This window comes from Alosa sapidissima, chromosome 1 (genome assembly GCF_018492685.1).
Source record: "Alosa sapidissima isolate fAloSap1 chromosome 1, fAloSap1.pri, whole genome shotgun sequence".
In the NCBI taxonomy this organism is placed as follows: domain Eukaryota; kingdom Metazoa; phylum Chordata; class Actinopteri; order Clupeiformes; family Clupeidae; genus Alosa; species Alosa sapidissima.
The window spans coordinates 39052170-39065823 of NC_055957.1; the positions used below are offsets into that span (position 1 = coordinate 39052170).

At 41.8% G+C, this 13654-nt stretch overlaps 1 protein-coding gene and 1 non-coding gene across 3 annotated transcripts; both read left to right on the top strand.

Moving 5' to 3' along the window:
* Window positions 1–71: 71 nt before the first annotated feature.
* Window positions 72–11691, top strand: LOC121705705 (alkaline ceramidase 2-like). 2 transcript variants are annotated; one of them, XR_006030876.1, is made up of 7 exons: window positions 72–743; window positions 1109–1223; window positions 3054–3195; window positions 5177–5314; window positions 8262–8399; window positions 9314–10449; window positions 10712–11691. XR_006030876.1 is itself a non-coding variant. In XM_042086887.1 (6 exons), exons 1-6 carry the CDS (start codon window positions 636–638, stop codon window positions 9498–9500), a joined length of 828 nt encoding a protein of 275 aa, XP_041942821.1. In that variant the 5' UTR covers window positions 72–635; the 3' UTR covers window positions 9501–11691. The 2 variants fall into 2 exon arrangements, 1 of the variants encoding a protein (XP_041942821.1); XM_042086887.1 differs by having other exon boundaries at window positions 9314–11691.
* A 1568-nt stretch (window positions 11692–13259) lies between these two features.
* trnai-aau lies at window positions 13260–13333 on the top strand. The gene has a single exon. It is a non-coding gene; the product is annotated as a tRNA-Ile (tRNA).
* Window positions 13334–13654: the final 321 nt, after the last annotated feature.

Sequence of the window (13654 nt, forward strand, 5' to 3'; positions counted from 1 at the left end):
CAGCTATAGATCTATCTTATGTAGACTACTAGGAGGCTTGTTGATGCCTGAGCGTCCATTAATTAGAGTATGATGTACACTATGTTATTTCCTCTATTTCATCTGTGGCTGTAGCTGTTGACAAGAAGAGGGTCATGGCGTAAAAGACCGTAAAGTCAATTGCGCGTGAAATTGCGCAATCATCTGACATATGAGCAACACCTAATTAAATCAGATAGGCTACAGATCCAGGCGAACTGGTCCTTCGTTAGTGATTCGGGTTCAAGGTCGACATATTATTTTGGAAGAGCACGCATGCGTTGATCACATATCACATGCAGCTGAATGTTTAAACTGTTGCCGTGAGCTGTGTGTAGAAGATAAGCTCACTCGGAGCGAATCCGTTAGTCGTGCGAATTAGAATAGCCTATCACCAGGACTGTCCCCTGTGTTTGGAAGTATGACCACGAAAGATTTCAAAGACCCCATTATCAAACGTCAAAGGGAAGTAACATAGACGTTTATCTTCTATTAGATATGTTAAGTTTTGGATTCTGACTGACGAGCTCCGGTAAAGCGAAACAAAAGCGACATCGGGACCGACCAAATTGGGTTGCAAGAGCCTATTCTGATATCTCGTGTGATCAAGCAAAGGAATGAGCGATTTGCGATTTTGGGACCAGTTAGAACCTGGCAGCTCCGATGTGGACTGGTGTGAAGGCAATTACCTGATATATCCAAACATTGCGGAGTTTTACAACACGGTCTGTACTTGAGTCTTTCCTTCCAACTTCTCTAAAATATTTTGTGTTCGCGGTCTCTTTAACCGGGTTGGTCATCCACACATTTTGGTAGCCTAGATTAAACAAGTAGCGAGAACTCGAATGCCACGAATCATGACATATCCTTGCGTGCGTGCCACGGTCACAATAGACGTTAACTAAGGATTTTATATATTTCTGGAAAATATATGTTGCATGGCCTATTCAGCTGACAGTATGATAACAAAGACAGTATGCTGGCATGTGTCACTTTCTGTTTATAGCTTACACTCTTTTGTTTTTATTTTAGCATTTTGTTGCAGTCATTTTGCTCATATTTCCTTTTGACAATTGTTTTATCATTTCAGATCAGCAACATCTTGTTTTTTATTTTGCCACCTATTTTGATGTGGTTATTCCGTCAATATGCCACACATTACAACAGTGGAATTTATCTAATATGGATTCTTCTGGTGGTTGTAGGTAAGTAGAATTACATAATTTAGAAAGGTGGACCACTAATACCTTGTTCTCTACCATGGATAATAGCTTCACCAAATTTCATAATTAAACTCGAAAGAAACTCCGTGGGTTTCCATTAACTAATCCATTTGTAGGCTATGCATTTTAGCACCAGAAATGGGATTTTAAATAAATAAAAATGAATTTAAAAACTCAAACTCCTGTCGTTTAAGTCGTTGGCCTGTATGTTTTGATCTAACTTGAAATATGAAATGCAGTGTGTAAATAAGTGTTAGGCTTACAGATCTGTATTACTGATTTCACTTAACAATTTTGGAAGAACGGCTGTCTTAAAACAACATGACCACAAGATACATTCTACTTGTGCTTATTTTCCAGTAAACAAACGTATATCTCCTCAGTCAATTCACACTGTTAGCCTGTAGTCTTAGACCAATAACCTCAGTGTCATGCACAAATTGTAGACTATGTGAAGAACTAGGCCAAAGTTTAATCGTCAGGTCAACCACAGATGTGCTTGACGGTGAAAGACATCCAGCTCATAAATATCCCGAGAGGTCATCATATTTCAAACTTGCAGTCGGCAATAGAAGTAGGCCCTGGTCCCCAGGCCACTCACTCCACATCTCCAAAACAAACGTTGCTTTCTTAAATACTGTTCAGACATAAAATTACACAGATTTGTGAAGATACCATAGCCACAAATCTAGTGACTTCTCACTGTTTTTGTTGTTGTTGTGTGTTTGTTTTAGAGAACAGGCTCATTGTGCAAGGATTACTTGACAGTTGGAGTATAGCCCCACCTCTAACCCTAGTAATGGATTTATACTCTTTGACTGGACTACAGTTGCTATGGATGTTCAGTTTGGTGTTTGTTTAAGCGGACATTATCATCATAGATAGAACAGCCCATGTTGGAGACGCCCCCCCCATACACCCACTTGTGTAGATAGTGCAGTTCCTCCACAGATATCCAAACATACACACACCTCTAAATAAATACCCCGCCTCACCCATCCACTTGGCCCTTGCCCCTTAAACAGTAAATGTCTTTAGTACTTAGACATTCCTACAATTCCCTTCAAGTTGGGATGAAGTGTGCATGGGTTATGAGTTGTGAGTAAAGTGGTGGAGTTGCTTCTCTTGGGCATCACTTTCTTATCAGAGGTGTACGGTCAGGATTTTTCTAATAATACACAGAAACAATGACTGTTTTCAGATTCAATCCTTATGATGATTGGCTTTTTGTTGAGTCAAAAACATATGTAGTGCAGACTTTAAACCCTGAGATCTTCAGTTGCTTCACTTGCTAAGAGCCTTAATCAAGTCTTAATCTGGGATTATTGTGTTAGAAAGAAAACCCCTTAAAAGCACAGATGTTGAAAGTTCATGGCTTGACACATTAGTACAATTAGTATATTTAAGGGTTATCGTGCGATGCTCATTGTTGTACAAATACAGTAATTGGCACAGATATGTGTACAGCTCTTCTTTGAAATTACAAATATTAAACCCTGTGGCCAGAGGAGGCTGTTGTATAGGTGATTTTACCTGCTGTATGTTGAGCCCCACCTTCTTATATTTAGAGAAAACTTGATGAAGTTTAGCTCCCACTAGCAATAACTAGTCACATGCTAACATTGTTCAAACTAAGTTGTCGTATGATATTGAATGTGACTTTCCTGTGAGTGTGAATGCCCTAAAGCCCTTTTGCGATGCAGGCGTTCTCAAAATAACTTCATATGGATTAAATTGCATGTAGCGTCAATAATGTCTTGATGATACAGTTGAATCTAATCTAATGTACCTCCTCCCCTCTTTCTACTACAGGTATTGGGTCTACATACTTCCATGCCACTCTCAGCTTCCTGGGTCAGATGCTGGATGAGCTAGCCATTCTTTGGGTGCTGATGTGTGCAATTGGAATGTGGTTTCCAAAGCGATACCTGCCGCGAGTTTTCAAGAAGGACAGGTTAGACACCTCACACAGTAATTATTGAGAATTTAAGACAACAGACTGTTCAGCAGCTGAGTTCAAGCAATAATAAGCAAGGGTAATGAAAACAAAGAATTCTGTTGAATGGACGCAAATTGCTTGAACTCAGCTGCTGAACAGTCTGTTGTCTTAATCATCCCCTTCACAATGGATGATACAAGGAGACAGATACCCGTGAAGCACACACACTCTGGGTCTAGCAAGACACACTTCTGTAGTACATTCAGAATGATCATCTTTCTGGTATAGCTCTGTACTTCCCAGGAAAAGAAATGAGCTTGATGTCAGCATATGTCTGCTTAAAATCCTGAAATAAACATCCACGTGCTGTACGCAAGTCACCTTTGTCATGGCGACTGATGAACCCCCATCTCGTGACAGATGTTGGAGAAAGACTTTTCTGACTTTCAGTCTGTTTGAGATTAGTTCAGCTAGAACACTGGGGAATTTGTCTGCATGGAATTTATAAATGGCTTTCCGTTTGTGAAATGGAGTTGCCTCTTTTGATGGACCAGTGGACTGTGTTAAGTGTTAACTGATTTGATGCACCAGTGGACTGTGTGAAGGGTTAGCTGTTTTCTGACATACTCCAGAGCCCCAAGTGGCTATATTTATCACATCATGATCACTATCTCATGCAGTGTCTTCTGAGGAACGTCACACACACACACACACACACACACACATACACACATGCAACAGTTATTTCTGGCTCAGCACTACACATGGACTGGCTGTTGTCCAGATTCTCTGAATCTTTTCACAATATTATGTACTCTATGGTGAAAGTATTTCCGATTCTTTGGCTTCTTTGCAAGGTTACATTGAGAAATGCTCTTTTCACAATTCTCTCACAAAGCTTGATACTAAATGTTAAGCCACAAACCATCCTGAGCCTTTGATGGATTCTCCTTTCATAACCAACCATAACACCCTACCAGTTCTCTTGCTTATTGAGATTTGTGTAACTTTTGCCCATGTACCAAGAGTCTTGCAGGCATTGTTTAGTTAAGTCAGTCAACCAAAACCAAATCACTTATCTTTACCTTTGTGAGTTATATAATGAGAATTTACAAATTACCACATAATTGGAAATGGGGTGTACAGAAATATCACTTCCCTTCAACATCCATTATACATCTTAACATGTTGAACTTTCAGGGTTACTCCATGTTAGTTATGCTAGTGCTCTCTGGTAAACTGTGTGTCATGTGACGTTTGGTTCCTCTCTGCCCAAGAATAGTGTTGTCCAGACAGAGGTAGCGCTGACACTATTAACATGGGTTTGTTGTGTCATCAGTTCATGCTCTATTGTTAGGCAGCAGGGATGGTTGCCTGTCACAACAAGTCCTAGAAATGCACCACAGTGTGGAAGGGGGGAGAGAGAGTCCGAATGACTTATTTGCTTTCAATTATATCTGGGGAACAAAATCTGACCTTCTAGTTATAGGCATTGGAGTCTTTCCAGGATTATCTTTCTAGTAAACAGATTGGCTTTTCTTTTATTCGATGCAGGCCTTTTTAAAGGGTCAGCGTTTGTTCTGTTTTTTTATGTATGAATGGTGTGTGTGTCTGTGTGTGTGTGTGTGTCTGTGTGTGTGTGTCTGTCTGTGTGTGTGTGTGTGTGTGTGTGTGTGTGTCTATTTTCAGTGTTTCCCAAACATATAGGCAACAAATATAGGGCTAAATCACAGTTTGCAAAGGTGTGCCTTCTCCGAGTTCCTCCCAACACCCTTTCATTGTGATTCTAAACTAAATCACAGTTTGCAAAGGTGTGCCTTCTCCGAGTTCCTTCCAACACCCTTTCATTGTGATCCTAAACAAGTTGAACATATGTTTGCCCTGCTAAGCCAATAACACAAAAGAATCAGATTTTCTATACACAATTGCACTAGTTCTTGTGGAACCTGTTTAGGTCCTTATCCATGTGACTGGTTCCCTTGCCTCTCCCCTCCAGGTCGCGCTTTAAGGTAGTGATCGGCGTGCTGTCTGGCGTAACCACGGGCCTGGCCTTCATCAAGCCTGTCATCAACTCCGTGTCCCTGATGATGCTGGGCATCCCCTGCACTGTGCTGTTGATCTCCGAGCTCAAACGGTGAGGGACATCTCTATCTCTCTCTCTCTGTCTCCCTCTCTACTCTATCTCTCTCTATATATATATATCTCTCTCTCTACTCTCTCTCTCTCTCTACTCTCTATCTCCCTCTTCTCTCTCTCTCTGTTTCTCTCTCTCTGTCTCTGTCCCCCTCTCGGTCTCTCTCTGTGTCAAGCACAACATGCCAATGAAGGAAAGTGACCCATTTGTTTGAGCAATTAAGATTTGCATGGCCCAGCATTGTAGGGTACCACACAGCACTGCCTGGACAGTGCTTGTCACCCCATTCACTCTCACACAGAGTTGAAAAAGGTTTCCAACCTTTTCCATTCACAGTCTGTGGGGAGATGGTTTGCATGAGTTATGGGGAGCAACAATAATAAAATAACTGAAGCTATTCAAGTCTTTCGAACACAATAGGCATCCGTTGGCGGTCATTTGCCTGTTAATTTGCTTAGTGGTCAGTAAAATTGCGAGCATGCAAATATGAGAGTATTTGAGCATCAGGTCAAGGGGTCATAGAGAGACTTGTGGGCCTTTTAAAAAAATAAATAAATAAAGCTGCATTGCATGATCAATCTGACCTTAGCAGGGTGCACAGAGCACTGCTGGCTACTTCCAGCTGCTCCATCCGGAGTTAATGAGGCAAACTCACTCAGTGTGTGTGTGTGTGTGTGTGTGTGTGTGTGTGTGTGTGTGTACGCGTACGCATGCATGAGCAGTAATCCCTGATTTCTTTAATTATCGTGGAACGTGGCTCTCTCTATGCCTTGCTACGTGCTGCTTTTTCCTGCTGAACCTGTGCAGTGTCCTCATGTCATTACTGAAAGATTTTGATGGGAAAAGAGATTTCTGCTTTTATAGGTAATCTGGCAGTTAAATGGCACTAACTTTTCATGTGTCTAACGTTAGGTGGAGTAAGGTCTGTAGACATTGAACCCTGCCTCACTTGGCCAGCTATTTTGCCCCTGACCCCCGTGCTCTGTGTGACAGTGGCTGATATGGACTACTTGTTTTTGCACTTTGGGTCAGAGGCCTGCTGTCCCTGGCTCCGAATAGGCCCAAACCTCTCACCCGTTTGGAATGCTGTCCTCTAACACAGATGATGGCCATTGTCTTTGAGACGGACTGAAATTCCTGTTCAGTGGAGGTCACTGATGCCTTGCCTCACGCCTCTCGCCTTAAGAGGCCTATGGCATAAATGTGTGGTCTGTTCCTTGACAATCTGGTTCAAGGAATTGACACATTGACAGATTTCACTGGATCTGCTGGTTCTGAGTCTCTGAGAAGGTTAGAACTTTGTTTCTGATGTTGTTTTTGTAGGAAGTCCGACTGGCGCTTGTGGTATTGTTCCATGTCTATTTGTGATGATGGATGTTGAGTTAAAGAAAGTTTGGGCACGGTTTGGCGGCAGTCCACTCTGTTAACACAGCAACTGTGAGTTGCTAGGAATTCTTCTCTGATGACTCACCAACTCTGCCCTCAATGACATGGTTTTACTTGGCATTAGTCCATGTCTTCCTTTTTATTTTATTCTTGGATAAAATGTTTGGCATGTTTGACCCGGGCTATTCCCATCTCTTCCATGAACTGATGCATTCGTTATCTCATTCCTAAATGTTTTCAACACCATATGACAGGCCAATTTAGGCCGGAATTCCAGAGCTGGTCTTAATTTAAAGTGACAGCTGGTCTGGTGGTGTACGTGTCCACAAGCGGTCTCCCTTCTCCCATTGTAGTGTTGTTTTCCCATACTGTAAGCACTAGTTTGAATATAACAGTACTCGTAAGTATAATATAAAACAGCTGTGTATGTATGAAACTGCATTTCTGCAGTTCTGTACTATATATTTCCAAGTTCTTTATGCACCTTCTTTATGTCTTAACATTCAGTATGTAAACCACTCTCAGCTGAATTGTGTCTTTAAATAACATTCCACCAAGATGAGGCCATCATTTCAAGAGCCATCTGAGGAGACACTGTTGTGGATTTCACACTCTAAACCGATCACTTTCCCAGCAAATCCATGTGAATATATGTTTGGGAGATAACTGGTAGCATAATGTAAACAGTCTTTTAACTGCCTCAAGTGAAGTGTTTTCCCCCACTCTGCCATATGGCTCTGTAAGCAGCATCTGAAGGCCATTCCTATCTTTTCACTTCAAGAGGAAGAGCTGACCGCTCCTATCCTTACCGTTGTGATCTGTTTACATTTCCACTCTCTTGATCCACTTCCTTTAATCTTAATCTTCATCAGTGTCCTGTCTCTGACGGTCCTCCTCCAACCCACAGCGTCCCTCCTCGGCCTGGCCTTATCGTCTTCCTCCAGCCCTGACCCACACCCTCTCGGCTGTGTTGTGTCCGGTGACAGCTCTCAGCCACATGTGTGTCCACTTACATAAGCATCATCAGCCATGCCGTACTCAGGCTGTTGTGTTTGGAGAACATGCCAACAGCTTGATTTGTCCGTTAGCCCAGAATTATTGTCGTCGACAGATTCTATAGACTAAGAATTTGTGATCTCGAGAGACTAGGCTGGCTGAGCAATAATTTAGAAGGGAGTTTTTCATAGCACTGCTGAATACACAAATCGGGTGTAGGCTACACAGCTGGGTGAACTGCAAAAGGTGTCTATTGACACTACAAAAAACAGGAATAAAGAAACCCATAGTCCAAGTGTTGAACAGCTGTTTGTCACTGTGGTGACACCAACACCATCTTCATCAGTTTAACAGCCATCAGATGCCATTGCTAGTTTTAGAATTGGGCCCGTAAAAGAGGTTAGTCACCTCCACAACATAATATGCCTGTAAACTTTTTTGGAGTGTCTTGAGCTTTGATGTCAATACCTTTGATTATGTACGTGTGAGGGACAAACTTGTGAGACAACGGACATGAAGGATAATGTGTGTGTGTGTGTGTGTGTGTGTGTGTTTGTTACTGTAGGTGTGAAAACCTCCGTGTGTTTAAGCTGGGCCTGATCTCAGGGTTCTGGTGGACGTTGGCGCTGCTTTGCTGGATCAGTGATCGCATTTTCTGTGAGATGTGGTCCTCGGTCAATTTTCCCTATCTGCACTGTGTATGGTAAGTGACCGCCCCTCAGCTCATCTCTAATAGGGATGCACCAATTCTGAAATTTTGAGCCGATACAGATGTTTTAGATGTTTTGGGGGGCAGCCGTGGCCTACTGGTTAGCCGGTTCGAACCCTGACCAGTAGGCACGGCTGAAGTGCCCTTGAGCAAGGCACCTAACCCCTCACTGCTCCCCGAGCGCCGCTGTTGATACAGGCAGCTCACTGCACCGGGAATAGTGTGTGCTTCACCTCACTGTGTGTACACTGTGTGTGTATGTCTATGCTGTGTGTGTTTCACTAATTTATGGATTGGGATAAATGCAGAGACCAAATTTCCCTCAAGGGATCAAAAGAGTATATATACTTAATTTGGACGATAACCACTGCCGACTCTGATATGTTTTTTTTTTGGTTTGTTTACTTTGTTTATTTTGTTGATTATAGCCTTTAGTGACAAAGAAACAAAAGTATTCATGATAAAAAAAGATAACTGAACTGTTTTCAGGTCTTTCAGCCCTGCTGAATCTGCTACATTTCAATGTCTGAATGTGCCAGTCTGCACATAACACAACATTTAGCTAGTGCAAAATTGATGACACATTAGCCACTGCAATCTATAAATGTTTTGCTTGACCGGTCGATACCTATCAACAAGGCAGATATCAGCTTATACTGATGTTAGGCTGATATATCCGTGCATCTCTACTAGATCCAAGCATTTTTAGCTCATGGTCCCAATAGACGGGTTTCCCGTTTACCAACAAAACTAGATGCGCGCGCAGCCGTGGGGCAGAAGACGCTTGGTGGCTGTCCACAACATTATAAACTTAACCTAACAGTCGGCTGCTGTAAGCTATACAAGACATTACCGTAGAGCAACATTTGTCCTGGTTTGTGGTTTGATGCTTGTGGTCTTCCCTCTAGGCACATCCTCATCTGCCTGGCCTCCTACCTGGGCTGTGTGTGTTTTGCATACTTTGACGCCGTCTGCGAGGCTCCGGAGAGAGGGCCAGTCATCCTCTTTTGGCCCAGTGAGAAATGGGCCTTCATCGGAGTCCCTTACGTCACCCTGCTCAACGCTCAAAACAAGTCGCCCATCAAGATGACCTAGTGCTCACGCTGCAAGGCTTTGAAGTGCTCTACCTCAGCTCAACCTCCCGGAGGTGCTCCGAGCTTTATAAAACAAACTCACTTCTCCTCAGGGCTGGAAAGGGTTAAAGAACAAATCCCCCCCCCCCCCCCCCCAACCATTGATAAGCACATAGCTGAGGCTGGATATGTTGTGTTTTCTGCACAAAGTTCTCATTTTTCTGTAGATACAAGAGACCTTTGGTCTGACTATGAAGGGTTGGTTTTGTGAGGTATTTTTTGCCACAACAGCTATATTGGTACATTTAAAGGTACATATCATTCTTTCAGGAATGAAAGTTCAAAAACATATCAACTCAAAGGCAGGTAGTGTGCATTATTAAGGAAAAGGTCAAATAAGCTCTATTGGAGTTTAACAGCAATATTGAATTCTCAGAGAGAGATATCCAAATCCAGATGCCAAACATTTTCTTTTACATGTCAGAGATTGTCTGGGAAGAATTTAAATTAGTTCACCTACCACTGCCACACCACATTTGCTATCAAATTGTGTATGTGTGGAAAGCTCACAGTCAGACATTTGGCTATGAGAATTAGCCAAATATATGATGAAAAGCCATTACATGTGATTTGCCAAAAGAAGATCTGCTTTGTACTAAGTTTGACTGTGGTGACAAGTGACAAAAATTGTGTTAGAATGTTTAAAAGTGGCTTAAAGTTATAGCACTTTGAGTTTTATCACACCAATGCTTTTGTTGAATGTCCAGATAAGTGTTTTGCACCCTGGCATCTTTTCTGTCCAGGGGCCAATAACCTTCTCCACTCCAAAGCATTACCTGCTGACATCTTAATGCCATATCCTTACATACCAGTGGTGTAGGTAGTTGTTTAGCATTAGAGCAGTTATCTGAAGTATTGTGTTGATTGTTAATTTGAATAGGTTGGAGATATATTAACCATGCACAAGTTATGTTTATAGATCTCTTCAGAATAAGTCCCACCTCCTAACTTTTTTTACATCCAAGTGCCGGTGCCACGACAATCAAAAAATCCAGTGGAAACTAGATGGCAGAAGTGTGTAGGCCAATCTGCCCACCAGCTTTTTCTACTTTACTACCTACAGATGTTTTACCGGTATGATGTTTCGAAACGCCGCGTTATTTCCCATAGACAATCGACGCCCGGAAGTTGGATGGATACGGAAGTTACGGAGGCGGGACTTATTCTGGAGAGGTCTATTTGCTTAGAAATCAAGATGAAGATTTTAAATGATGGGCAGAGTAGCAGTTTGTAAAGTCAGTGTAGTTCAAACATAATCTTATTTACTCATGTATATTATTATTAACATTTACTATTGTTATGCAACGAACAGATGTGTCAGATTTGTTTGAGTAAAAATGCTTTTCTATATTTTGAATAATTTTAAGCTTTAGATGAATAAGTTCAGATAAAAACCGTTGGATTTCTCGTCCACCGTGCATAACCAGATGTGCTGGATGCCATGTCACTTAAATGTGAAATCATTTATATTATTCTATATTTATCCTCCCAAGTGCGCATGAGCACACGTCTATCCGGAGGCTGTAATCCGTCTTATGTGCTCCCCCTACTGGCAATAATTAGACGTTCTTGAAAAGAGCAAAGGGTCACTTTTTATTTTTAGACAGGCCTACCTCTTAAATCTCTGAGTGCCATTACGGCACCTCGCGGGCAGTGTTGTTACGTGTGTACATTAAACAGTGTTATGGGACACTACATCACATTTCAGTCATATAGGCTTGAATATGCCACATGCCATTTTCAATAGTAGCCTAAACGTGACAAATCATACAGGCCTGACTCAGCCCAATTAAATATACTATGGGCCACACTTGACAAATACAAAACATAATTCAAACATATGTTGTGCCAAAGAGTAGAGGGACAATGTCTGTGCCGCAGCTGAAGAAGACATTTTTCAAAGGTAAAATTGTGAAGGTATAGGCGCATTGTGGCTGTGTCTCATTCAAACATGTCAGACCGTTTTAACTGAAAAGGAAGAGGGTATATTTTGCACAATGCGTGTCTTTGCACTGGTAGCTTAAGGGAAATGATTTGTTAAATTGTGAAAGTGCTCTAAAATGTACCCTATAAGAATGTACTGTATTTTGACATGTTAATTCTATAAATAAACTTGCAATAAATTGTGTAATAAAGAAAACAGTGTTACATCATTTAGTTTATTCTCTTAAGAACACCACACATTTTGGGACAGAACAGTGAATAGCTCAGACCAATCAAAAATGTTCAGAATGAAAAACAAAATTAAGTGATATTTACATACAATAATTCATACATGACATGAAAAAAACAATATTGCCGTTTCTAAAGCTACTGAAACATGGAAGCCGTTTTCATGTGAGGAACATCTTTGAGTGTCTGAGACTAATTTCCAATACTGGGATCAATCAAGACTGGTTCACCACGATTGATGAAATGCCTTCCTGTATGCTCCTTGCACTGGCACTCCTCAACCATTTTGATGTCTTTAGTAACCTCTGCGCTGTCTTTACATTTTAATTGCACCGCTTTTTGGATTAATTTCACTGGTGAACACAACAGACAGGCGGTGGAATCGTCACTGGTCAACGGGGTGCCGCATTTTCCGAAGCAAACGTTGTTTTTCAGTAGCTGGGGTTCGCAGTCTTCGTGGGAAACTCTCTGTAAATTAAACATAGGTGCAAACACATACAATTAGCCGATATGTCCTCTCAATATAGTGGGTCTAACATTTAGCAGAAAGATAGGCAATAAGAACATGTCTTTACCTGCCAGAAAGGAATTGCTCGACATTTCTCCTGACGTACTTCGTTGTTCTGGATAGGTAGGACATATTGAAACCCTGATCGTCTTCTGTACAAGAAATGATTCCAGAACCCTTTAGCATTCCTGTCATTAGGTTTGTTTGTAGGACTTTGGACTTTGGGTACTCGACTATCTGACCCAGGATGTCCCATCGGCACAGAAAAGCCATCACTCAAATGCTCAACGGACGAATAATCTGTTTGAGTACCTGCCTTTCCAATATCCCTCGGTAGGCCTATGTCTTCTCTGGTGGGTATGTCAAGGCTATGAGTTTCCTTTTTCCTTCGCAACTGTCTATTCGCCCTGAAGTGAGTCTGAAATGAAATTCCCCATATCTCCATGACCATTACCCAAATCAGAAGAATAGTTTGACCGACTAAATGCATCTTGTAAAACGGTATCTCAATTCAGTTTGTCCGCTGAGAAAACCTAGCCTACTGAAATACAGGATGGATTTATCCAGACTAAATAGGTGTTGCTGTTGGCCCCTTCATCCGTTTGGACACCTTGAGTGCGAATGTGACACTTTGTCACCGCTGTTAAACGCCTGTTTTAGGATGTAATGCCTATATGCTATGTGGGCACTTGTTAAAGGAACGGGTCATGGCCAATTTGCGCTTTAGATTAAATAGACTGTATGTGGTTACTGAAAGTTTACAAAGAGCCCTCGAACAAAACAGTTGAAAATCTGTCTATCTGCACGTTTCAGAGACTACCAGGATCTGTAAATAGGCTACATGTCCTATGAGGATCGTCTACCCTATAGTCAGTATGTAATGGTGCATCCATAGACTTATTGGCAACAGATGTTTAATGCTCTTTACAACTTGTGTATTCTCCAGTGCGTGTTCGGTGTGACAGCATCTTCTATTGGGAGATCGACATTTTATAACATTTGTATCTGAAGTTAACATAGATATTTTAACTTGGTGGTCGTGGCCGGTTAGCTCAGTTGGTTAGAGCGTGGTGCTAATAACGCCAAGGTCGCGGGTTCGATCCCCGTACTGGCCAGAGATTTTGAAGGGAAATACTTTCATTGCCATACTATACTAGGCTATATCGCATTTGCATTTAGGTGCAGCTTTAGACCGGCTCGATTTCCAATAGTATAGGCCTACGATTGATTATGTTCATTAGAACTAGTCAGAGTGCTCCGAAAGTGACAGCCGAACCAGGGGCGGAGCCAGACATTTGAAACATTGGGGGCTTAGCCCAGTGTCACACACAGGAAGGCTAGGGGGGTACGGGGGCATGCCCCCCGGCAGAAAATTTTGAAAAATAACCTCTTAAATAATTACTTCTAGTAAATTCTGTGTAAACTAATGGACACAT

Excerpts from the sequence above, each read along its gene's own strand:
- LOC121705705 (XM_042086887.1), top strand. The coding sequence starts at position 636 with ATGAGCGATTTGCGATTTTGGGACCAGTTAGAACCTGGCAGCTCCGAT. Across the intron at positions 3,196-5,176 it reads CGAGTTTTCAAGAAGGACAG|GTCGCGCTTTAAGGTAGTGA; the intron begins GTTAGACACCTC and ends TCTCCCCTCCAG. Across the intron at positions 8,400-9,313 it reads CCCTATCTGCACTGTGTATG|GCACATCCTCATCTGCCTGG; the intron begins GTAAGTGACCGC and ends TCTTCCCTCTAG.